This window comes from Trichosurus vulpecula, chromosome 1 (genome assembly GCF_011100635.1).
Source record: "Trichosurus vulpecula isolate mTriVul1 chromosome 1, mTriVul1.pri, whole genome shotgun sequence".
NCBI classification, from domain to species: Eukaryota; Metazoa; Chordata; class Mammalia; order Diprotodontia; family Phalangeridae; genus Trichosurus; species Trichosurus vulpecula.
The window spans coordinates 20977114-21001495 of record NC_050573.1 but is presented as its reverse complement, the minus strand read 5'-3'; the positions used below and the strand labels follow the sequence as shown (position 1 = coordinate 21001495).

The 24382-nt window shown below is 47.6% G+C and overlaps 1 protein-coding gene across 1 annotated transcript; it reads left to right on the top strand.

Moving 5' to 3' along the window:
- The first annotated feature begins 502 nt into the window (after window positions 1–502).
- LOC118834834 (trichoplein keratin filament binding) lies at window positions 503–20854 on the top strand. Its single transcript, XM_036742275.1, has 13 exons — window positions 503–588; window positions 10878–11068; window positions 13162–13372; window positions 13924–13980; window positions 14577–14645; window positions 15467–15640; window positions 17239–17351; window positions 17495–17561; window positions 17938–18110; window positions 19125–19206; window positions 19378–19563; window positions 19644–19787; window positions 20258–20854. Exons 2-13 carry the CDS (start codon window positions 10878–10880, stop codon window positions 20288–20290), a joined length of 1500 nt encoding a protein of 499 aa, XP_036598170.1. The 5' UTR covers window positions 503–588; the 3' UTR covers window positions 20291–20854.
- Window positions 20855–24382: the final 3528 nt, after the last annotated feature.

Below are 24382 nucleotides of genomic sequence, written 5' to 3'. Positions count from 1 at the left end.
TTCTTTTGCCTCTTTTTGTATCTCCAGAGCTTAGCCCAGTGCCTGGTACATAGTAGGTGCTTAATATTTATTGAATTAATGAATGCTTGTTGATTGAAGACAGACTGAGACAGCCATATGTGGCCCTCTGGGTCCTCAAGTGAGGCCCTTTGACTGAATCCAAACTTCACAGAACAAATCGCCTTAATAAAAGGATTTGTTCTGTAAAATCTGGCCATGTGGCCTCGAGGCCGCAGGTTCCCCACTCCTGGACTGGGGCATGGGGAACGGCTTGTGCAAAGGTGCGGAGTCGGGAGATGGAATGTCTTGGAGAAGGAGCACCGCCAGTCCCGCCTCACTGCTAGTCGTCCTTCCTTTCCGGTGCCTTTTCCTTCGGCTACCTCCCGCCAGGGGGCGCTGTGGCGGCCAACGCGCCGCTTCGCGTCTGTGACCCAGCCAAAGGAAACGCGTCCGCGCGAGGTTTGTCCCCGGCCGCCAGCCGTCCTGCGTCACCCGTCCCCTTGACTACGGCCCGGAGAGCGCGCCGCTTGGCGGCGGAGGCCGGGAGCCGGCTGAAACGGCTGCCGAGACCGCGGGAGGAGCGCCAAGGTGAGGCCGGGGGGCGCGGGGGTGGCGCGCAGAGCCTCGTGGGGGGCCAGCGCCCGCCCAAGCAGGGGGGCGAACCCGAGCGAGGGAGGGGGAGTCGCGGCCTAGCTTGGTTTTACGGGTGGGGAAATTGAGGCCCACGGAGGGGGAGGGGCTGTCAAGGCCAATCCAGGTATTCTACAGATGGGGAAACCGAGGCCCGGGAGGGGGAGGGTACTGGCGAAGGCGAATTGTGGAGGCCCAGCCTGGCGTTTTACGCATGGGGAAACTGAGGCCCGCGCAGGGGGAGGGCCCTGGGCGGAGAGCAGGGGGGAGGGGCTGTCAAGACCCATCCAGGTGTTTTACAGATGGGGAAACCAAGGCACAGAGAAGTAATAGGTTAATGATCTAGACCTGAAAGAAGCCTCAGAGGTCACATCCTGCCCAACCCCCTGTTTTACAGATGGAGAAACTGAGGCACAGAGTAGTTAGTGTAGGATCCAAACCTGGAGCCGGGGCTGCCGGGGCCAGCGAGCCTCGCTGGCATTTTACAGAGGAGGAAACTGAGGCCCGGGGGGAGGGGTCTAGGATCCCTGAACCAGAGCCATAAGGAACGTTCAGAGCTGCCTTAATCCAACCCTCTCGTTTTACAGGGGAGGAAACTGAGGCCCAGAGAAAGGACACGCAGGGAGGGCAGGAATGGGACACGGGATAGATCCCTGGGGTCAGAGGTAAAGCCTTGATCAGCAAACCGCCTCATCTCCCTGTGGCTCATCTCCCTGTGCCTCAGTTTCTCCATCTGTCAAATGGAAAGGCTGAGCTCAGAGGCTCATTTCAGTGTCAGACTGGAGGATGTTGAGAGGCAGGTGTAGTGGAAACAGACTTGGGAGTCCAAGGACCTGGGTTCGAATCCTCCCTTAGTCTATATCCCAGCATTTATTAAGCTTTAGTAACTTAAGAAAATTAAGTACCGCAAACTAATCAAAAAAATTGAGAGGTTAGTCATTAAAAATTTTAAAATATTGTTGCATTTCTTAGTAAAATTCAAACGTCCTGTCACTAGCTCTAGCTGATTTTCGAGCTTTGTGAAAACTTCCGTCAGCCGCTGCTCAGTGACGGAAAAGATTACGCGTGTCCGCCTGCCTTCGAGTCATCTGAGAGCCAGGCTGGGGAGCATCCAGGATATGTTGACATGAAAGGGTCCAATGCAGAGACCAGGGGCCCCTCCACAGATCCCCTGGGCCGAGGAGGTGTCACCCAGACACTGTTGCACGTGCCGTGCCTAACAATGGGGCCGTCTGTGAACATGAAAAACTGATTATGTGACATTCACAACAATCAGCGTAAAAGAACTGCAAACAACTAGCTGTCCTCCGGTGCTGTTTGTACATCTGTAGCCTAGGAAGTTTATTAAAGACTTTCGGGGCACCTTGTACAAGTGTAGGGCTAGGGATGGACCTAGGAATTCACAGGGAACTCCCCGAGGAGGAGGTCCCTCTAGCAGTGCAGATCAGTACCTTCTTTGCGGGAGAAGAAGCAGGGCTTGAAGAAAGAAAATTGACCTCAGGACAGGAAGACCTACAATCAGTCTCCTGTGGATAAAGGCAGTGTGACCTTGGGTGACTCCTTTAATATCTCAGTGCTTGAGACAACTCTCTTGCAGAATAAATCTCAAGGGAATAAATACGAAGAAACATAAAGTAGTTTTTTTGGGTGGAGGTACTGGCACTCGGGAGTATAAGAAAATGTTTCATGTGAGGCGGGAGGGAAGAGGGAGGACATTCCAGGCATGGGGAATGGCCAGTGCAAAGGCCTGGAGACTGGAGATGGAGCATCCTGTGGAAGGGACAGAAAAAGCCAGTTTGGCAGGATTGAAGAATGCAACTGGAAAGGCATCTGGGGCCAGGTTGTGAAGGGTTTTTAGAAGTTTCCCTTTAGAGTTTATCGAGTAGGGGAGTGACATGGTCAGATCTACACTTAAGGAAAATCATTTTGGCAGCTGTACGCTAGAAGCAGGGAGTGGCATGTGGATGGAGAGAAGTGCCAGGTGCTGGGGGCTGTGCAGGCTGGAATGGCGAGTCTTCATAACGGATTGATCGGCTCTGTGGGATGAGGGAGAGTGAGAAACTGAGGATGATACCGAGGTGACAGGGCCAGGTGACTGAAGAATGGCCCAGACCTTGACAGATAGAGAAGGGAAAGGGCTGAAGTTCTGCTCTGGATGTGTGGAGATAACCCTGGTCATCTGCTCTCTCTGAGCTCTTGGCAGCTGTGTGACCTTGGGAGAGGCCACTTCATCTCTTGGGCCTCAGATTGCTCATCTGTAAAATGTGGGCCTGAGTGGCCAGACCTTAACTCCAGATCTCATCCTCTTGCAGCTTTGGGTTCTCGCCCAGGGTTTGCAGTGACTGGCCTAGTGTCTTGCTCACCATTTTCTTAGGGTCAGTGCTCTGACCAACACAACATGCTGACGCCTCCCTCATGATCTCGGGCAGGTCACTTGTCCTTGGGTTACCTTCTTTGTAGGAGAGTGGAGTTTAGAGCAGTTGGGCCCTCACACAGGACCCTGTGACAGCTAGCGGGCAGAGGATCCCCAGGGAAGGAGAGGTGCCCAGAGTCAGGTGTGCCAATAAAATTGGCTTCCTAAATCCATACAGTTTATTTTATGCATAATTCTGAAAAGAGCTCTACAAGCTTCACCATAATGACTGCCAAAGGATTCCATTACAAACCTTTGGACTGGAGAGTCTGTAAAGCAGAGTTGTCAGGACTGGCCAGAATCAGATTAAAATCTAATTGGGAGATGTTTAACACAACAAATAAAAATGCACTAGAACAGCGATAATGTTAATTTGTGTTTTTCTAAACCAAAATGCAGCTGAAGAGATCATTTCTCTTTGAATTTGACACTACACTTCTAAAGTCTCCTCTCGTCTGGCATGGAATGTCAGAGCTGGAAGAGTGTGCATCCTGTTTACTCTCTCTGAGTATTGCCCAATATTAGCATTTAATAGTCACTTTTCTCCAGTTAGCAATTTTCTCATCCGTAAAAGGAAGAGGGTTAGAAGACATGGCCTCTGAGATTTCTTCCAGCCCTGACATCTTTGGAGCTTGGGATGGCCAGCTGAGAGAAAGGCCCTGAGGGAATGGGACACAGCCTAAGTGCCTGGAATCTAGGCACAGAGGGGCTCGGACCAGAGGGCTTGGTTTCTTCTGTTCTGACGTGGAATGGCAGAGTGGAGAATCTCAGTCCTACTATGTCATATTATGCTAAATTATGTTGTATCATCACATTATATCATATCTCATAATAGAATGGCTCTAAGAGGCAGCATGGGTACATGTCAAACTCACCGTAAGCCAAACTTAAATGTAGTTGGGAAATGTCTAACAAAACAGTAAAAATACAACAGAACCTAGAAGATGTTAATTTGAAGTTTCCTAAGTCAATATGCTGCTGGTAGAGATTTCTTGAGTTTGACCCACCGATGGTATGTTGGAGGACTGACATTGGTGTCAGGAAGATTTTTAAAAGTTCAGTCCTGCTTCTGACACATGCTGAGACCATTGGCAAGTCACTTCTCAGTACTGGGATTCTTTAAGATTGTAAATTAGCAATGAACTGCTGATCTGCCTCAGTGGGCACAGAGTTCCCATATTAGGAGTACCCTGCCAGTGGCTGGGGGAGGGACTGGAGGAAAGGAGAACATTTAGAATAGAAAAGACAGATTTTTAAAATAAAAACAAAGCCTCCCCCAAAAGTTCCCCACATTGACAAAATTCTAAGTCTGGACCCCCCCCCAAAATTGCCCTCTATTAATGTAAAGGAGGCAGCATGGTAGAGTAGATGTTCCCAGAACTTCAGAATGGGAAGGGACCCCAGTGGCCGTCTGGTCCAACCCCCATCCCACTAAAGGAATCCCTCCTTAAATTTACCTGACCTCTTATGAGGCACCCCACTCTGTGGATTATGCCTAGTTTATCCTGTATACATGCTGTTTCACATATTGTCTCCCTGTTTGAATGGGAGCTTCTTGAGAGCAGGTTATTATTATTTTTTTGCCTTTCTTTGCATTTGAATCTCCGGCACTTAGCACTGTGCTTAGGATTGATTAAAACAAATGCTTATTAATTGATTGAAACTAAGTAATAGGCTGGCTGTAATCTGGAGGAGGGGAGCTCCCCAGGCTTATGTGTATTAGTCCCTTTGCCTTTTGGAATACAGTTTCCTCATCTCTAAAAGAGGTTTGGGAGCACTTTCCATGACCTTCCTCACTAGGAGGACTGTGAGGAAAGTGGTTAGTAGACTTAAAAATACAAATGAAACATTTCCTGGTCAAGGGAGGAGCAGCCAACATGGGTATCTAAAATGTTCATACAGCCTAAAGATAAAGTTAATACACGCATACACAGAAGTTAAATACAAGGTAGCTTGGGAGGGGGAGAACCACTGGTTAAGGGCATAAAGAAAGGTTTCAAAGCCAGAGGATTCTCTGAGGAAGGACATTCTATGTGTGGGGCACATCCAGTCCTGAGGGCACTGAGATGGGAGATGGAGTGTCCTGTGTGAGGGACAGAAGACCAGTGTGGCTGGAAACAGGCTGGAGCCAGGCTTTCAAAGCTAGGAGGAGTTTCTGCTTGATCCTAGAGGCATTAGAGACCTACTGGAGCTGATTGAGGAGGGAAATCACGTAACAAGATCTGCATTTCAGTCGGTCAGTAAACATATATAAGAGCCTACTATGTGCCAGGCACTGTGCTAAGCTGAGGATACAAAATGAGACAAAAGACAGTCTTTGACTTCAAAGAGGTCACAGGAGATGACAAGTAAATATATATGTGCAAACAAGCTATGTACCAGATAACTAGGAAATGATTAACAGAGGGAAGGCACTAGAATTAAGAGGAGCTGGGAAGGGCTTCCTGTAGAAGGTGAGGTTTTAGCTGGGCCAGTGGGTTCTTTTGAAGGTCTTTTTTTTTGAATAATATTTTCCCCCCAATTACATGTTAAAACAGTTTTTTTAACATTAAAAAAAGTTTTGAGTTACAAATTCTGTTCTTTCTTCCTTCCCTCCTCTCCTCCCTCCTTGAGAAGTTGAGCAGTCCGATATGTGGAATCGTGTAAAACATTTCCATATCAATCATTTTGTGCAAGAAAACTCAAAAAAAAAATGAAAGAAGGTGAAAAATAGCATACTTCAGTCGGTATTCAGATAGTATCAATTCTTCCTCTGGAGATGGAAAGTATGCTTCCTCATTAGTCCTTAGGGATTGCCTTGGATCACCGCATTGCTGAGAAGAGCTAGGTCATTCACAGTTCTTCATCGAACAATATTGCTGTTACCGTGTAGGACACATTCTCCTGGTTCTGCTCACTTCACTTTGCATCAGTTCTTGTAAGTCTTTCCGGGTTTTCTGAACTCATCCTGATCATCATTTCTTATAGCACAATAATAATCCATCACAGTCGTATACCACAGCTTGTTTAGCCGTTCCCCAATTGATGGGCGTCTTCTCAATTTCCAGTTCTTAGCCACCACAAAAAGAACAGCTATCAATATTTTTGTACAAATTTTTCCGTTTTTTTTTTTAATCTCTTTGGGATATGGACCTAGCAGTCCATATCCAAAGGATCCATATCCAGTCCAAAGGACACGCAGGGTTTGATAGCCCTTTGGGCATAGTTGCAAATTGTTCTGCAGAATGGTTGGATCAGTTCACGACTCTACCAACAATGCATTAGTGTCCCAGTTTTCCCATATCCCCTCCATTTAAAAGTCTTTTTGGGTGGGAAGCCAGGTGTGTTTGAAGATAATAGGGAGGGAACCAGTTGATAGAAGATGAAGAGTCCAGAAAGGGGGAATGAGATAGAAGATGTAATCTGCTAGAGAAGGGAGGAGAAGATGGGAAAAAGGAGGTAGGGGAGAGCATGATGTCAAGGGATTTTGAGATTAAGTAATTGGGAGAAGAAGGAGTTCTCAGTAGTAGCAGGTGAGTCCTTAGCTGAGCATAAAAGGAGAGAGAGAATGTGAGAGGAAAGGAGGTTAAACTAGTTTCTGTCCAGGGTCTAAAAAGGAACCAATTAAGGAAGAGTAAAAGGACTGCCTTGCTGCAGTGAGGGCCCAGTTGAGGCTGGATAACTTGAATTTGTGACATGCCAATCAGCAGTCAGGGTTGTGAGGCTTCCTCCAGCAGCCTTCGAGAGCTCGTGAGAAGGAGCAGAAGGGAGAAGTGCAGGGTTTAGGTTTGGTGAGAGGAGAACACAGAGAGAAGGAATGGGAATGGCGGCTATTCTTCTAGGCCTGGCTTCGCCACCAACTCCCTCTATGATGCTGAACCAGTCACTGGCCCTTTTTTGGATTTTACTTTCTCATCTGTAGAATGAAGGATTGAATTTGATAGAGAAAGTCTCTTCAGGCTCTCAAATACTGTGATTTTAAAACATACATATATATATATAGAGAGAGAGACAGACATAGATATGTGTGTATGTGTGTATACATATGTATGCGTATATACACACACCATTATTTACGTACTGCGCTTTTGCTTCATTAGAAAGAAGTGATGCCCCTTAGACAAAATGTATAAAGCTTTATGAGTATTTGAGGCCATTTTTAGCATCAGGTGAGTACACGCGTTTTTAGGAGGGAATCTAACACCAGCACAGAAAAATTAACTCACGTCTTGAAGTATTTGGTGAGAAACAGCCAAGGGATTTGGACGGATTCTGGGCTGACTCTGTGGCCTAAAGGAAAGAGTACTACAGTTGGATTCCAAGGACCTGAGTTCAAATCCCATTTCTCTTATTGCCTGGGTGACTTTAGGCAAGATACTTTGCCTTCCTGGCCTCAGTTTCCTCATCTGTAAAATGCGGGACTAGATGATGTATAGGCTCTCAGGGTACTTTTCTTAGCAGATGAATATCCAGCGTTGAGATGCCTCAGAGGCCCATTTAGGATGGCCCTGGGCTTGGGACCTTCATGCCAGCTCCTGTAGCCTGGAGATGGGGGTACCCGAGAAGAAATGTGTTTAAGGTCTGGTCTTGTGGGGCAGGGGAGAGCACTTAGAATTTATAAACACAGAATGTTGTGGTTGAAATAGACTTTAGGCTTCACCTAGTCCAATCTCCTGCTTTAATAGATGGGGAAACCGAGACCCAGAGAAGGAAATGGACTTAACACATGGGTAGTGAGCGATCCAGCCTGGGTTCAAAGCCAGATCTCTTCCTGGGTCTCTTCCAGCCATTTGGAAGGCCACGTGATCAGGAGACAGTATTTTGGCCTGTACTTCCTTTACAGAGAGAGGTGGGGCTAGGGGGTAGGGACAGGCACTGGAGAAGGATGGAAGCATTTATTAAGCACTTATATTTCAGGCACTGCACTAAATGTGGGGGATACAAACGTATACCCTAGTCTCAAGGGGCTTACGTTCTAATGAGAAGAAAACTTCTCCAATGAGAAGAAAACATAAAGGAGAGCTGGGAAAGGGCGGGGGGCAGCAGGAGGAGAAGATATCAGAGTGCCAGGCAAGAAAGCTGGTGTGGAGGAGTTGGCGGGGCGGGGCTCCAGCCAAGAGTGAGGACAGGCATGCCAGTCTTCCCCAGAGTTACTGAGAAGAGTAAATGTAAGGCAGAGGTTTCTTCATTCAGGAAAGGGGCTCTGACATTGTGGCTGTGACAGGCAGTAAGTTACAGAGTGGATGTCCAGTCATGTTTCTTTTTTTTTTTTTTTTTGGAGGGGGCTGGGAAGGCAGTGGGATTAAGTGACTTGCCCAAGGTCACACAGCTAGTAAGTGCCAAGTGTCTGAGGCTGGATTTGAACTCAGGTCCTCTTGACTCCAGGGCCGGTGCTCTATCCACTGCGCCACCTAGCTGCCCCATGTTTCTTCCAGAAGGAATTTCTTTCCTGGGAATTCACTCTATCAGTGAAATCATAGGTCCTGTCCCCCCACATCAACCACACTTACCTCCCAGGCTTCTTTAGGAGAATAAGATGAGATGATGCACGTATAGGGCTTTCAGACTTTCAGGCCTATATGCACTGAGCTGTTGGGTGCCTCTCAGTGTGCCAGACAGTGCTCTGAGACAGCTGGGGAACAGGCGCTCATTTGCATTGGGAGAGGGAATTCTCAGGGGCTTGGGAGGGGATTCCCCAGACCTGTGAAACCAGAGCCTCCCCGCAAAAAACAAACCAAAAACCCCTTCCTCCCCACAAAATCACTTCAATATTTAACCACAACTCTGCATCCACCCCCAGCAGACACAGTCTCTTTTACTTACATGTCTCATTTTTAACTAGAGTTTCAATACTTTGGAAAAAATATCACAACATGTGCGTAATAATAGCTCACATTTCTGTATCATGAGGGCTTTCCTCACAAGGGTCCCTGTGCATTTAGGGTCCCCTTTTTGTAAAAGACTAAACCGAATCAGGAGGTAAAGTAACTTGCTGCAGTCACACAGGTGTCCCACTCCAGTCCACAGTGTTCTTTCCACTACGTCTTGCTTCTTTGCTATATCCAAAGCCCTTTTTGGGTCCTGAGAGGAGAAACAAAGATCGACACGATGGGATTCTTTCTGTCTAGGAACTTATGGCCTGGTAGCAGAAACCAGATTCGAATGATAACTCTAGGAGGAAACAGAATGGAATAAGTACCCAGTCAGGGAGGGATTGGAGAAAGAGGGGATTACTTAACAGGTGAAGGTAGGGGCAGGGGAGGAGGGCAGCCAGGGAAGGTGTTCAATCAAGGTGGAGGCCAGCCTCGAAGTCTGGAGGCAGGGAGCCCAAAAGGCACTGTTTGAGAAAGATACAGCTGGATGCTTCACCTTCATAGGCAGTAAGAGGGGATGGTTCCCCATGGACTGCCCCGAGTACCACATCTTGATTCGATTAGGCTTAAGCCATTTTTCCCCAGTCACCTCAGAAATATGAGTCAGACCGTACAGGTTCTGAGTCAGTTAGCCCCTTGGGGAGTGCTCAGCTAGGGTCTTAATCACTTTGGTCCATTTACCTCCAATCTGCATGTGTCTCATAGGTGTTGGATGTCAGGGTCTCACAGAGCCTTCTGTGCTGCGCTCACATGTTAGGGCCTCTGCTCCTCACTGTGGGTGACTCATGACTTCACTCCTCACCATGGATGGGTTCTGCCCAGACCCCTCTCTAAATAACCCACAGAGCGTCTGTCCATGCCACCAATGACCTCTTCTGGCTCTTTTGCTGTTCTGTGGACCCCTGTGTGGCACTGGGACTATCTCCATTCTCTTACCCAAGTTCTGCCCCCTTTTATTCCAGTCTGCATGTCTGGGACATCATGTCTTTTACACCATTTCCCATCAGCCTTCTGTGCATCTTTGCCTTTCAGGTCACTGGAAATACTGGTTTTTCTCAGACTGTAGTATAGTTTTAAGGTGTATAATGATCATGTTGATGTTCTGATTTTTGCCATAAATTGGTAACTTAAGGACATTTAATTAAAGAAAAAATAAATACCAGAAATCGCCTAAGTGGTGTCATGGGGAAAGCAGGACCATTCTTCCTTTCACTTCTGGCACAGCTTTATAATGCTTGTGAAGAGCAGAAGTGGCAGACCACATGAGGTCTTTTTCTTTGCTCGAGGTAGCGGCAGACTGAGCTGTCTGATCCCATCCATACATGTGCAGGAGCCCCTCACAGCATCCCTGACAAAGCTTTGCTTGACGATATCTAGTGACATGTTGTCACTGCCTCCTGAGATGGCCAGTTCCACGTCTGGGTAGCTCTGATGGCCGAGGCATTTTTTCCCTTACATTGAATCAAAGCTTCCTTCTCTTTGCACCATGATTCTGCCCTCTGGGGACCAGTCCTTCGGCTCCCTCTTCCTCCTAAGAGCCTCTCTGGTCACGAGCATGGCTCTCCTGGTCTCCCTGCTCTGCTTTTCTTTGTCAGGCTCAGCCTCTTCCCTTGCTTAAGCAGATGCTTATGTGGCGTAGGCTCATGGACATTGTCCATCTACACGTTGGAGCATGGCCTCCCGTGGACACCCTCCAGTTTGTCAGAGCCCTTCCTAAGATAGGGCTCCTGGAATTGAGCATGGTCTGACCAGGTCCCGGGACAGTGGGAGTGTCACCTTCCTTGTGCAGTGCCCGGGGCCTGAGAGCGCAGTGGCTTTGGGGGCTGCTGGGTCACATTCACTTCCTCTCAAGCTCGCAGGCCACCAAACCATCCAAATCTTTTGATCTCCCATTTCCTTTGGTCAGACAAGACTTACGTGGCGAGCATAGGGTCAGGCCTGCAGCAATTAACTCCCTCCTTTCAATTGTCCTCGTTACCCAGATGGCATTACCTACCATGCCCTCCTGCTGGCCGCCCCGCAACAGAATGCTGGAAAGGCAGATTGTGCGTCACCGAGAGCAAGAAGCCCGATTTCGGCAACAGTGGGATGTCAACAGTCGCTATTTCAAAGAATTTGATGTCTGGAGCTCTAAGCAGGCCCAGTGGAGCTCGAGAACATGCTACCAGCAGAGGTAACCATGGGTGGTTCTGGCCTGGCGGAGACCCTGGACGTGAAGGGGAGGTCGCCTTTTCTAGAGCAGTGCCCTTCAAACTGTTGCGATCATGCACCCCGTCAGGATTACCCCGGTATAGGTGCATGTGATGATTTATAAATGGTTCTACTACTAGAGATGGTGCATTTTAAAGTGGACACAAAAGGAATTGAAGTGTTGAAATAAAGATGAAATAAATGACACTTTAAAATCACTTTATTTATCAGTGGAACAGAAAACCTTTTATTCTCACTAATTATTAAGAATTTATTGCCCTCACTATTCGAATAATTTTCAGTGAGATCAGTTTGATTGCATGTGCTTCGTTTTTTGGAACAGCCTTGGTTTGTCTAATTTGGGCGGTGGCCTGTCGTGACTTTAGAAGGCTGGTGATGAAACCTGCCTCCAGCTTCTCGGCAGAGAAGGGTGCAGAATGAGCTACATGTTCTCAGATGTGGCTGATGCCATCGATTTGTTTGACTGCACGTGTTTGTTGCCACGGAAAGCTGCTCTCTAGAGGAAGGCGGCCGAGAAAATGGGTAGTGATAGAGACAGCCCCAAAACAGCATCAGTAAAACATTCAAAAATGCACAGAAGGGAATAAAAGAGCAGTTGGGTTACCACCGTGTTAAAGTTAATATATCTATATTTAAAAAGAAAATTATATGTAGCAGAAGTCCACAGTTTCTAATACAGCCCTTTTGTATTTGTATACTTAAATGTTTCTGTTGACTGTTACGTTCACAATAAAAAAGAGTATCTTAAAAAATCTTGATTTAATACTTTGTGATTCTGCAACTTGAAAGTCTGGTTCTAAGTTCGGTTCATTCTGTTACTTGGTTGTGCTGCTCAACCTTGTGAAAAGTGACACCTCACAAATATACATTGATCCCAATGGAAGAGGGATGGCAGTGGGAAGAGCGGTGGCCTGGATTTAGATCCTGCCTCTGACACTGCCTGGGTGACCTTGGTCAAGTCCCTATGCCTCCCTCCGCCTCAGCTTCTCCAGCTGTTACGTGACCGCCCACTTTTTCTGATCCCATCCACCAGTTATTGCTGTAATTCAACTAGTGCATTTCCATCTTTCCTGGTGCTCAGTCACTGGTCCTGGTAAATCGATCAGAAGGTCTCATATTTTGACACTTTAACAAATGGGTTCGAGCCCACTGAAATTGTCCGGATGATTCTTAAACTGATCAGAAAATTCTGTTTCCAAGTTTAAATGAGCAGATCTGTTTTTATAGGGGACATGTGACATTTTGAGCAGCAAAATCCTGGTTTTCAAACGTCTTGTGATCCTGATGACTTTGTATTACCATTAGTTGTATCTCAAGACGTGACCTACACTCCGGATCAAGTTCATTGTTAATGATAGGGGATATAAATATTTTAGATAATCTTGATAATTTCCAGATTTTCTGGCCGACCTTGTCAGATTTGATTAGGTTACTGTTGTTCGTGCCCTGCAGTATGGCTGATGGGCCCGTACTAAAAATAGGAAGTGTCAGCTCTGCCATTTTCTGATTTTGAACAGGCTTGTATTATTAGTAGTATCTGTCCAATCACTTTTCTTTGCAGAAATCTTTTTAAATTATGTGTCCATTTTGTTAGTTTCATGGGTTAATGAGTTAACGACTTAAAATTATATAATAAGATCTTTAAATCCATTTGACCACAAACATGGTAACTGACTTAAATTTATACAATATAATCTTTAAATCCATTTGACCACAACATGGTCACTGTAATATGTGTGAAGATGTAGACAGCCGATGAACACATGAAGGTGCCTCTGTCGGCCCATATGCATCATGAAACTCCTCTTCTCATGGTTCCTCATGAATTTTCTATATGTGAATTCTGACATGGATCGAGGGGAGACACCAGGGACGATCTATATTAGATCTTAATGATGCTTGATGAGAATTCAAGTTTCTTCTTAATTTCCTTCTCGCCCCTTGCTGGACCGTTTTGAGCACTCCCCAGGGCCTGTGCACCTCTTTTTGGAGACCACTGCTCTAGAAAAGTTTGCACAATTCTATTGTAATCGTGACGATCTTTCTTTTGAGTAGCATGCAAGCATACGAACAGCAGAAACTGAAGGAGGAAAAGAAAAAGAGTTTGGCAGAACGACAAAAGCGTCTCTGTAAACTCCTGGCAGAGGAGAGGAGTCAGCTCACCAAAGAACTGAAAGAAAAGAGGCTAAATGTGGCTTTGAGAGAGAGCGACATGAGAGAAAGAAGCGAGAAACTGAAGTCAGCGAGAGAACAAGAAAGGAAAACGGTACCGGGGGCAGGGCGGACAGGGGAGGGGGGTGCCAGCAGCAGGCCTTGCCAGCTCCTACCAGCCCCTGGGCCCTCCACTTGTAGATTCCGAGTTCTTCCAGAGGAGAGCCAACCAAAGTATTCCTGGCAACATCTGGTTTACATAATGACATTTAGAATAATTTCTCTTTGCTCCCATTTGCAGTGTTCCCAGGGTGATGGTATCCGGTGGTGATTTGCTAGCCCTAGGTATTTTTGCTTCCTGCTCAGTGCTTTAAAGACTTCCAAATGGAGCAGGGCATCTGTGTTAGGCCAGACTGGTAGCCCACCTTTTCTCATGACCGTTGAATAGGCCCTTTCATGAATGCTGAGGAATCTCCTGCACAGATAGGTCGGTATCGTCGATTCCAGACTAGAATGAAGGAGATAGACTGTATGATGAAGGAGTTGTTGCAGTAGGTAAAATGGGAGCTGGAGATCTTTCCCAAAGCCCCCAGATTAGCTGATGTTTGTGTTAGTTTGCTGAAATTTGGGAATTTACCGCATCTCATTTTGGCATGATTTTCACAGGTTGCTGAACAACTTCTGTATGAACACTGGAAAAAGACTGATCCCAGAATCCGCCAGGTAAGAGCTGAGGGGACCATGCTGTTCTCCTGCCTGCACAGATAGACTGAGTTCGCCCGACTTACTCTAATTTGTGTATCTTGCTAGTTTGAGTCAGGTAGCAGAATTTCTGACATTCGAATGGTATGCCTCGAAAAAGGTGTTGAAGTGAACATTGGGTTAGTTACATCAGTGAGTTAAGTTTCAGTCACATCTGAATTGATGGGTTTTGTGCACATTTGCAGTTGTAGAATGACAGACTTGGAGTCTCCCTTTGGGGCTGTCCTTTTATTGATTCATTTCTTGTTTTGGAGTCTCTATGTTGGAAGGCCCCTCACAGGCCCCAAACCCAGTCTATGAATCCCCTCTCTAAAATCCTTGAGCTCAAGGCTGTAACAAATCATGGCTTCCCAAGGCAGCCCAGACCTTGCTTTTGGTCACTTTGTACCTGCCTTTCTGAAGCACTGTTTCTTGGCATAGGAAGAACTCAGAAACAGTTCTTATCCCCCTGGAAAGCCATTGTGGTTGAGGACGAGCCCAAAGGGGGCTCTTGGACGCTTTGAGGGGCGGGTGGAGCCGCCCTCTGACAATGTCTGCTGTTTCTCTCCTCTCTCCAGATTGAGTCAGCTCTTCACAGGAAACATGTGGTCGACTCCTGGGAATCTCAGCTGTCAGAAAGAAAACAGGTGCTGAGGGTTGGGGTTTCAGCTTGCCTAGGTCTGCCTCTCGGAGCGCACCCCAAGCTTTGGAGGCAGGGAGCAGGAGGAGGGAGGGACACAGCAGAGGCTACGTGGGGGACACAGAGTCAGGAGAGACCTGTGAAGCTTCCTCCCCTGTAAAACAAAGATGATACTAGACGGGGCCATGGGTGCCACGTGAGCCTTGTGCGTCTGGAAAGTCCCCCACAAACCTCGAGGCACTTGGGTCATGTCAGATCGGGCTTGTATTGAGGTGCATCATGCCACAGACAGTGTTAGGTTAAGGTGCCAGAAGCGGACCAAGGCCTCCTGTCCATGGGGGTGTTGGGGAGCAAGTAGACCCGAGTCCTTGTGGCACAGAGGGGGATGCTTGTAGGAGTGAGAAGCTTCCACCTCCTCCCCTTCCTGGGCAGGAAGAAACAGCGTACACGTCTGTGACCTTTTCAGGTGTACCAAGTGTTTTCCACCTCATAGGGAAGGTAGCCAAAGGAGTGTTCCCCTTATTTGACAAGGGAGGACGTTGCAGCCCAGAGAGTTGGGAACTTGACTGGGCGTCATTAGAAGGGACAGAGACAGGCCCGCACCTTCAGTGTCCTCCTCAGAATGCTGCCTCTGGGGAGGAAACTGAGACAGGCCGAAAGCTGAGCTCCTCTGGTACGGCCTCCGCTGCCAAGGCAAGGGAGTGGGCTTCTATCCCAGCCCCTCCATCTGGCCGTGCACATTAGCTTTAGCTTGCCAGCATCTGTCGTGTCAGGCTTTGCTGGGGCCCTGCTTGGCCCCTGGCTCACCCGGTTGGTTGTTTGTTCTAGCAAGAGACTGCCGAGAAAGAGGAAAAAGCACAGTTTGAAAACCAGTATGAAACTGCCAGAAGGGAAGCTATACAGCGGATGAAACAGGAGGAAGAGAAGCAACGTCTGAAGGACAAGCAGCAGGCGGAGGCACTGCTTCAGCAGATGGAAGAGCTCAGGCTGAAGGAGATGGAGGTAAAGGGGTGCGGCCCCCCACCTCCCACCCCCCAGGCCCAGTGAGGCGGGCAGCCTGCAGGCCGATGCGGTGTGAGCCTGTGGCTGTACCCGGCCCCGGGTGCCCAGTGTGACATGTGGACACTCCCCTACCCCCAGGCCCAGTGAGGTGGGCAGCCTGCAGGCCAATGCGGTGGGAGCCTGTGGCTGTACCGGGCCCCAGGTGCCCAGTGTGACATGTGGACGCTCCCCTCCCCCCAGGCCCAGTGAGGCAGGTGGCCTGCAGGCTCATGCAGTGGGAGCCTGTGGCTAGGCCTGGCCCTGTGTGCCCAATGTGAGATACTCACACTCCCTTCCCCTGCCCCCACACCCAGCTTGGAGCAGTCTGAGGGGGCCTCGAACCTGGAGGCATTCTCACCTGTACCTGTCCTTTCTCTGTGCGTGTATGGATGTGCATGTGCATATGATTCATTTCTTTAGTTTTCTACAATTTCATTGGGGGGAGGGGTCTCCCTCTATTGACACAAATCACAAACCCTCCATGTCATAAGTTGATAGTGTTTGACAATAGCTATAGCCCAAAACTTTCCTCTATTTCATGGCTCTGGTAATACCGCTTTCTGAACCTAATCAGGCTGGTCCTCAGACTGTAGACACACATTGGCTGCTGCGCCACGTCCAAAGCTTTTCCAGGTTAATCACAAATTTCCTGAACTTGTGTTCCATTGGCCTGGCCTTCAGGAGCCTTGGGGTCATTTCTGGGCCATGATGAAGCCCACAAGGAGGTTGTTAGAGGAGTGTGTGTGTGTGTGTGTGTGTGTGTGTGTGTGTATACACGCGTGTGCACAAGCAAACATGCATGCATTTCTCCAGCTCTCTGACCAGCATTGGAGGGTTTCAGTCCTGCTCAGTATTGGAAATACTGGTGAAATCATGGATCCTTGAAGTCCAAGTATAGTTTTTAAACACATATACATGTGTCTGTATCACACACACTCACACAGACATATCCATACATAAAAGTGCATACATCCTAATATCTCATGCTAGTATCGTGATCCATGTTCAGCCTGTATTTGCATTGGTACAATATTTCTGTTCCTTTGTTTTACATGCACACACACACACACACACACACACACACACACACACACTTATTGTTGTTAGATGCTGGAATATTAATGTAATGGAGTTAATATCAAATTCCTTCGGTGTATTTAGAAACCTGCTGTTACAGTTCTCTTTTCACTCTTGAATTCCCAAATGAGTGCCACGTAGATGTGATTTATTCTGCTTTTCTTCACATTGATCATGGGACCCCTGATGGCCAGAAAAAGCTTATAGGGACGGTGTTGAGAGATTTTCCTTGGGAGACCTGGTAATAGTCTGACTCACGGTTCTAGATACCTCAGGTTCTTGAGACCTTGCTTGTGTCAGGTCAGAGAGAAGGGGGCAGGGTCCCTTTCATTCGGAGGGCACCCTGCTGCCCTGGCCCCCGGCTGGCATGGTCTGGTTCTGGCAGCCCAGCCCAGATGCTGCTGCCTTTGGTATCTGCTAACAACTGAGCCAATTGCAGAGGGGAAATAGAAATCACTGCATTTTATTTTTATTATTCACAGGCCACAAAACTGAAGAAAGAACAGGAGAACCTGTTGCGGCAGCAGTGGGAACTTGGTTTACTGGAGGAAGAAAGGAAGAACATGGAGGAGTACAGGAAGAAGGCGGAGCTGGGGTACGTGCTGGGGAAGGGGCAGCAGCTGGGGCCACGTGCCAGGGAAACAATAGCAAAGCTCGGATTCTCCCCAGAACTCCAGACAGAATGGCAACACTGATTCCACAATGCTTGATGCTGTCTATGTTTCCTTTCCTATTCAGGCGCTTCTTGAGACACCAGTACAATGCTCAGTTGAACAGACGCACGCAGCAGATCCAAGAGGAGCTGGTAAGAGAAGCCCCGCAGCCTCCGTGTAGCGGTTCCCTTCATGGGGCCTCCCTGTTCTTTACCTCCGGGATTGTCAAGTGATACCCGCATTCCCTGTTAGTCGTTCACCGAAGGAAAGGGAGCAAAGCCTCGAAGGCTGAGGTTGGGGTTGGTGAAGAGCTCCCTCTTTGGTGCTCCAAAGGGCTCTTCATTCTTGGCACGTTGCTGGGAAACCATTGGCTTATTCATGTACTAAATCCCTAGTGTGTGCAGCACAGTGCTAGGCACCCTGGGAGATATGGAGACATCCAAGACAGGGGCATTGTCCCTGTAGAGTCTGTGGCCTTGCAGAGCGCTGGCAGGGCAAAGGTCTGAAGCCCATCACTCCTTTCCTCAGGAGGCAGACAAACGGATCCTCTTAGTCCTTCTGGAGAAGGAAGACGAGGACCAAAGGCGGGACTCAGCCCGGCGGGAGCAGGCGGCCGCAGATGCCGCATGGATGAAACAAGTCATTGAGGACCAGCTGGAGGTGGAGAAGGCCCGAGAGGCAGAGCTGCAGCTGTTGTACAGGTGAGGGGCTGAGTCTCCCCTGGGGCTCTGTGTTTGGCACTGCCGGCTCCTTTTCCTGCAGAGGGAGGCCTCATTTGCCAAGGCCTGCCAGTTTCACCTTTGGACCGTCCTCTGACCCTGCCCCCACCCGGTGCAGGCCCTCCTCCTTCCCCTGGATGATCGCCATAGCTGGGGGATCTGCTGCCTCGAGGCTCTCCCCCCTCCAACCCTTCCCAGTTCATCCTCCGCTGAGCCACTAAAGCACAGGTCTGATCACGTCCTGCTCAGTAAACTCCAAGGGCCCCTGTGGCCTCCTGCAGCAAATACAAAATGCTCCACTTGGCACTCAGAGCCCTTCCTGACCCAGCCCTCCTACCTTCCCAGGGCAAGTCCCTCCTCAGATTCCACCTTCCCGAGCCCCCTTCCCTCATTAGACTGGGAGCTCCTTGAGGACAGGGCTGTCCGTTTGCCTTCCATCAGATGCCTAGCACTTAGCACAATGCCTTGTACACAGTTGGCCCTTAATAACTGCTTGTTTATTTTTAGATTGTTTAAAGGGGAAGGCAGCCCATTGTGCTGGAAGGAGCAGGGGACTAAGATGCAGAAGACCCAGCTCTGCCATTTCCAAGCCATGTGACTTTGGATAAGTCACTTAACCTCGTCAGCCTCAGTTTCCTTATCAGAATATGGCAGTTTGTACTGGCTGCTTTCCAGGGCTGTTTTGAGGAAAGTGCTCTGTACGCTGAGAAACCACATAGAAAAGTGAACTCTCCTCGAGGGAATCCTGTGTGGGCTTGCTGATCACAAATGCTTCTTGTGTCCACACGTGTGACACTGGCACCTCTTTGAAGAAGCCGGGTGTTTTCACAGTTTTATCCTTTGGATATTTGATTTCAGGATTGGGAGATTGAAGTCGACTTTGTGGGCCCAGAAGTAAAACAGATCCCAGGAATGATGCTCTTTGAACTCCTTTGTTCTCTGATCAGGATTGGGGATGCTAAAACTCATCTTCTCCTGCCTTTTCTCTTTCTCCAGGGAAGAGGCCAAGCAAATGTGGGAGAAGAGAGAGGCTGAGTGGGAGAGAGAGAGGCAGGCTCGAGACCGACTGATGAAAGAGGTAGGTCAGGCGGCCGGATGAGCCTGGCCAGACTCACCTCCTCTGTCTGAAGCCCTTCTGGCTGCCGGGTTTCTGCTCCGCCATTTTCTGGAATCAGGCTTTTCTGATGAGCTGTCCATTGGACAGGAGGCTACAGCTTGTTCCTTGTTCCCTCCTTCTGTCTGAGAACAGGTTCTTACAGAGAGACAGCATCAGCTCCAAGAAAAGATCGAACTCAATCGGCGTGCGCAGGAGGAAGCCTTGAAGTACCGGGAGCAGCTGATTCGAGGCTTGGAGGAGGCGAGGGAAGAGACCCGGAGAGAAAGAATGGAGGAGGCCGAGTTGAAAATGGCTCGTAAGCAGGAGCTGGAGGCACAGGTGAGCGTGGCCCCCAGCTCAGGGGTCAGGGAGGCCCGAGGGGCTGCCCAGAAGTCTGACTATCATCGTCTGCTACTCAGGTCACAGAGCGCCATCTCCAGGAACAAGAAGAACTGGAGCAGCAGAGAAAGGAGGAGGAAGAGGCTTGGCTCGCGGACCAGTTATCGGAGGAGCTCGTGCAGCAGGAGGCGCGCCTGATGAGCAAGCATGGCTTTCAGTCTAAGGTACAGCCTGCTAGGGGCCAGGCCTGCAGCTCAGCCCAGCCCAGTAAATGTATCTAGTGTTGGGGTTTTGGATTTAGAAAAGTTGACAACAAGGTCGATTTTGTGGTGCGTGTGCTGGGTCATTTGCAGAATGTTCCTTCCTCCTTAATGTCACTTAGTCTTCAAGTCGAGGCTAATTGGCCTCTTTGCAACTTCTGTCCACTGTGCCCAGTTTTCTCCCTGGTCAAGCAAAACTGGCTAATCTCTCCTCCATGTGAAAGCCCTTCACAGACTCAAAGTCAGTTATCATAACAACCCTGCCCCCGCCCCAGCTTCTCTCTGGTCTGAACCTTCCCAGTCCTTGCAGATAAGCCCCTCCACCGTCCTGGTTGTGTTGTCTGGATGTTTTCTTTACCTCGAATTTAAGGAGAATTGTTCTGTAATGCCCATGATGGGAATGCTCAGGGGTGTCTCTGCTCTCTCTTTTCTAGCCATATGGTCGTCCCAAAATTGCCTGGAACTGAACCTGGATGCCCAGCAAGCACTAGGACCAAGGATGCTGAGGTGTGACTTGTGTTGCTAGTAAACCTAACCAGGTATTCCGGGGATTAAAAATAAACATTATATTATGCTCACCATTTGGAAAGGGTCACGGTGACGTTGCTCAGAGTGAACTAACTGGGAAGAGGAGGGGGCCAGACTCTAAGGAGCTGGGGATGGATGCAGGCCAGCTAATGTAAAAATTTAGGCCTTTTCAGTTGTAAAAATGTAATGAAATGTAGGTAAACATTTAGAATATTTTCAAATAGCTTTCTATGAAAACTAACTTTATTTATAAATAGCAGAAAGTTCTGAAGTTCTTAATTATTAAGTGCTGGGAGTTTGACTTTTCAGGAAGAATTTCCATGTAAACTCTTAAGACAGAACACACAAAACAGGTTGTGTCTTTCCTATTGGTTCATGCTCAATTTCAAATCCCCAACAGTTACTAGTAAATGTAATGTTAGTGATATGGTCGGCTTATTGTTTAAACATAATTAAGGCACTTATTTATTGGAGGTATTTTTCAATAAATTTTTTTAAATGAACATCTAGTATTTCATCTCATGTATTCTTTCTGTTGCTAGTAATAGGCTAAGGGTCTTTGTACGGTTTACTACAGTTGTTCAATTTAAGATCCCTTGTAGGTCACTAAAGGAATGTTCAAGTGGGCAGAGCTACTGGGAAAAATGATTGCAATTGTATCAAAGGAGGGTGAGTTAAACAATGAGAACCTTGAAATATTGAGACATTTTACCTAGAGAAGCTGTGGATTAAGGCTAAACCAGCCACACAACACATGCCAAGAACCTAAGAAAGGGAAAATAAGCTCTTGTTCCAATGCTGACCCTTATCCTTAAGCTATTTTGATCCAATCTCTTTGTATATGTAGGTGTTGAATGATGTCCCTTGACTTAAAAATAAGATGCTGCCCCAGAGACTTCTCAAAAAGAATGGCATTTGTATTTCTGGACCGCCAATTAAATGATAGGAATGATGTGTTCCTGATCAGAGATGGAAAACACCCATAAAAGGTCTATAAAGAATGCATTTACAGGGGATCTTGAAAGCTCAGTCCAAAGAACTTTAAACTGAAAAAGAAAGGAGAGGTTAAAAAGCAGCCACCATACCTGAACCAAATTTAGGTACCACAAGCAGTAGCATGGTAGAGGACCCAGACATCAGCAAGAGACAAAAATCTAAGAAAAGAACTAGCAATAAAACCCATGGCCTCGGGTGACCACGGAGAACAGGCAAGGTGACCTAGACACAGACCTCATCATTGGGCTTTGAGGGAGGAAGGCTCATGACCAGAGTACGGCTCTGAAACCAAGAAGCTCATGCCAAGGAAGAGGGTAGAGAGCAAGGGAGGAGAAAGTGTAGTGTTGTATGTTAGGGTGTGACCTCATGAAGAATTCAGGAGGGAGAGAAAATAAAGACCTCTTCAGTAAAAAGACAGAATTTTAAAAGGAGAAGTCTAGGAACCAGAAGAGGGGAGGATTATGGGGAGCATTTGGGTAAAGATCAATCAATCAGTAATCACTTTTTAGGCACCTACATTCTGGCACCACGTACTAGGCACTAACGACACAAGTGCAAAGGATGAAATCATCCCTGCTCCCAAGGAATTTACTTTCTAAGGGGAGACAACAAGTCCGTAGAAAAATATTTGCAGCATAAATATGCAAGTAATAAATACCACTGGATTCAAAGCAGTTAAATGAAAGGTACTTTGGAAGACAGGACACTAACACTTGGGGTCAAGAAAAGCTTCTCATAGCAAGTCATGCTGGGGCTGTCCTAAAGAAAATGATGAGGTGTGTGAAGGGAGATGAGGAGCTCCAGAAGGTTCCAGGTGTGGGTCACAGCCCGCACAAAGTCATAGAGATGGGAGTTGGAGGGACAGAGAGGAGTCTGGCTTGGAGACTGTGTCCCTGAGGCTGCAGAGATGGGTCAAGGCTAGGAAACTGAGGGACTTGTACTAGATCCTAGAGCCAATAGGAGTCACTGGAGCAGGCTGAAAAGAAACAGCAGGAGCCAAGGTAGAGTAGAAAGCGATACCAGGAGCTCCCCTCCACAATACTTTAAGCAGATCTAGAAAACGCACCAAACTGCTGATGAGGAAATACAGAAAACAGAACAGTGAGTCAGTTGTCTATCCTAGCCTGGCATTGAGAGACAGATGAGGTCTGGGTCTGCAGATGCTGGGAATGGGTCAATCCAGGACTGTGTCACTTGTAAGCACTTTAGTGCCCAGGGAGGGACTGTGCACCAGGGCAAGAGGAGCTCCCAGACCCGTACTGGGGCACTGACTCACTCACTACCCAGCTCCAAATCACAGATCCAGAAAGGAATGAGAAGGGGACTTGTGTCCAGGGATGTCATTCCTGGGTACGGAGGCCATGGGCTGTGTGCCAAGAAAGGAGGAGGTTAGAAGCAAACAGGCTTAGACCCCAGGCACAGAGCAGGGTGGCACATTCCAACATCTAGCCCAGCTGACAGAGGAAGAACCAGGGCAGAATTCTCAGACCAAAGGGAGGGCTACATTTCTCCCACTTTTCTAGCTGGCTGGTAAGGGCTGAGTCTGGCTCCACTTACTCTTGCTCAGACCCAAACCTGGGTCGGACTAGGGCAGCAGCAGTCAGACTTTGCTCTAGATCCCTCTGGGAGCGCTGAAATCTTGCAGATCCCTAACCTGAGTTGTTTCTGACATCTTATAATAACCCAACACTCTACCCCCAAGAAAACCACAGGACCAGCCCCGACCTTCCCTCCACAAGTGCTGCAGAGTTCAGCCCTTAAATCAAGTGTACAAAGCCAAGAACTGGCTGGGGAAATGAGCAAACAAAATAGAACCCACCATGAAGAGCTGTTCTGGTGGCAGGGAAGCTCAAGATAAAAACCCCGAAGAAGAGAATGACTCCAAAATATCTACGAGCAAAGCCTCAGGGAAAAACAGTTTGGGCACAAACTCAACTAGACTGTCTACAAAAGAGATGAAACTTTATTTTAAAAGGGTTTTTTTCCTGAATATAAGATGTTTTTATGAATGGAATGAAAGCACTTGAGGAAAAAAATTGGAAAAGAAATGAGAGCTGTGGAAGAAAGAAGTAGAAATGCAGTCAGCACCTTGGCACAAAACCTTATCCAAGCAACAAACTTCCCGGAATTTAGAATGAACCAAGTAGGAGCCAGTGATTCCATGTGACAACAAGAAGTATTAAAACCAAGTCAAAAGACTGAACTGAAATAGAAAAAAATTTAAGATGTGACCTGGAAAACAGATTGAGGAGAAAAAATTTAAGAATTGTTGGACTGTCTGAATGCCATGACCAGAAAAAGAGCCTAGACATCCTATTTCAAGATATCTTAAAAGAAAACTGCCTAGATCCCTTAGAACCAGAGCGCAAGGAGGAAATAGAAAGAATCCACGGGTCACCTTCCAAAAGGAACCCAAAAGGAAAACTCCCAGGAATATCATAGCCAAAATACAGTTTCCAGGTCAAAGGAAAAGTACTCTGAGATACTTAAGCATCCAGAAAGAAAGAATTCAATTACCCAGGAGCCACAATCAGGGTCACACAATTTAGTAGCCATGACTATAAAGGAGCAGAGAACTTGGAATACAGAGTATTTCAGAAGGCAAAAGTAGGCTTATAGACAACAATAACTTAACCAGCAAAACTTGGTTCTACTGGGAGGAAAAGGATCCTTAATGAAATAAAGTATTTCCAAGCATTCCTGATGAAAAGACCAGAGAATCTTTGAAGTTCAGACACAAGAGCCGGCAGAAAACATAAAAAGATAAACATGAATGAGCAATGATAAAGGATTAAACAAAGACAAATTGCTTACAGTGAAATAGTGGGAGAAGATACATGTGTTCCCTCTGAACCCTAACTAACGTCATCTGAAGTCAATAGAGGGAGTCCAATTAGAGAAAGCTTGGGAGTGGTTCTATTATATCTTGATCTTAAAAGAATGGAAAGAGAGAAGGAAGAGGAATACACCGGAGAGGAGGGCGGAGCAGGAGGGGAAAGGAAGGCTGGGGAGAATTATCTTACACAACCTCGTGT

What these genes read in the sequence shown, in the direction of transcription:
- LOC118834834 (XM_036742275.1), top strand. Translation starts at nt 10,878, where the DNA reads ATGGCATTACCTACCATGCCCTCCTGCTGGCCGCCCCGCAACAGAATG. An exon ending in AGCAGATCCAAGAGGAGCTG is followed by an intron (nt 17,562 to 17,937) that starts GTAAGAGAAGCC and finishes TCCTTTCCTCAG; the next exon opens with GAGGCAGACAAACGGATCCT. An exon ending in GAGCTGCAGCTGTTGTACAG is followed by an intron (nt 18,111 to 19,124) that starts GTGAGGGGCTGA and finishes CTCTTTCTCCAG; the next exon opens with GGAAGAGGCCAAGCAAATGT.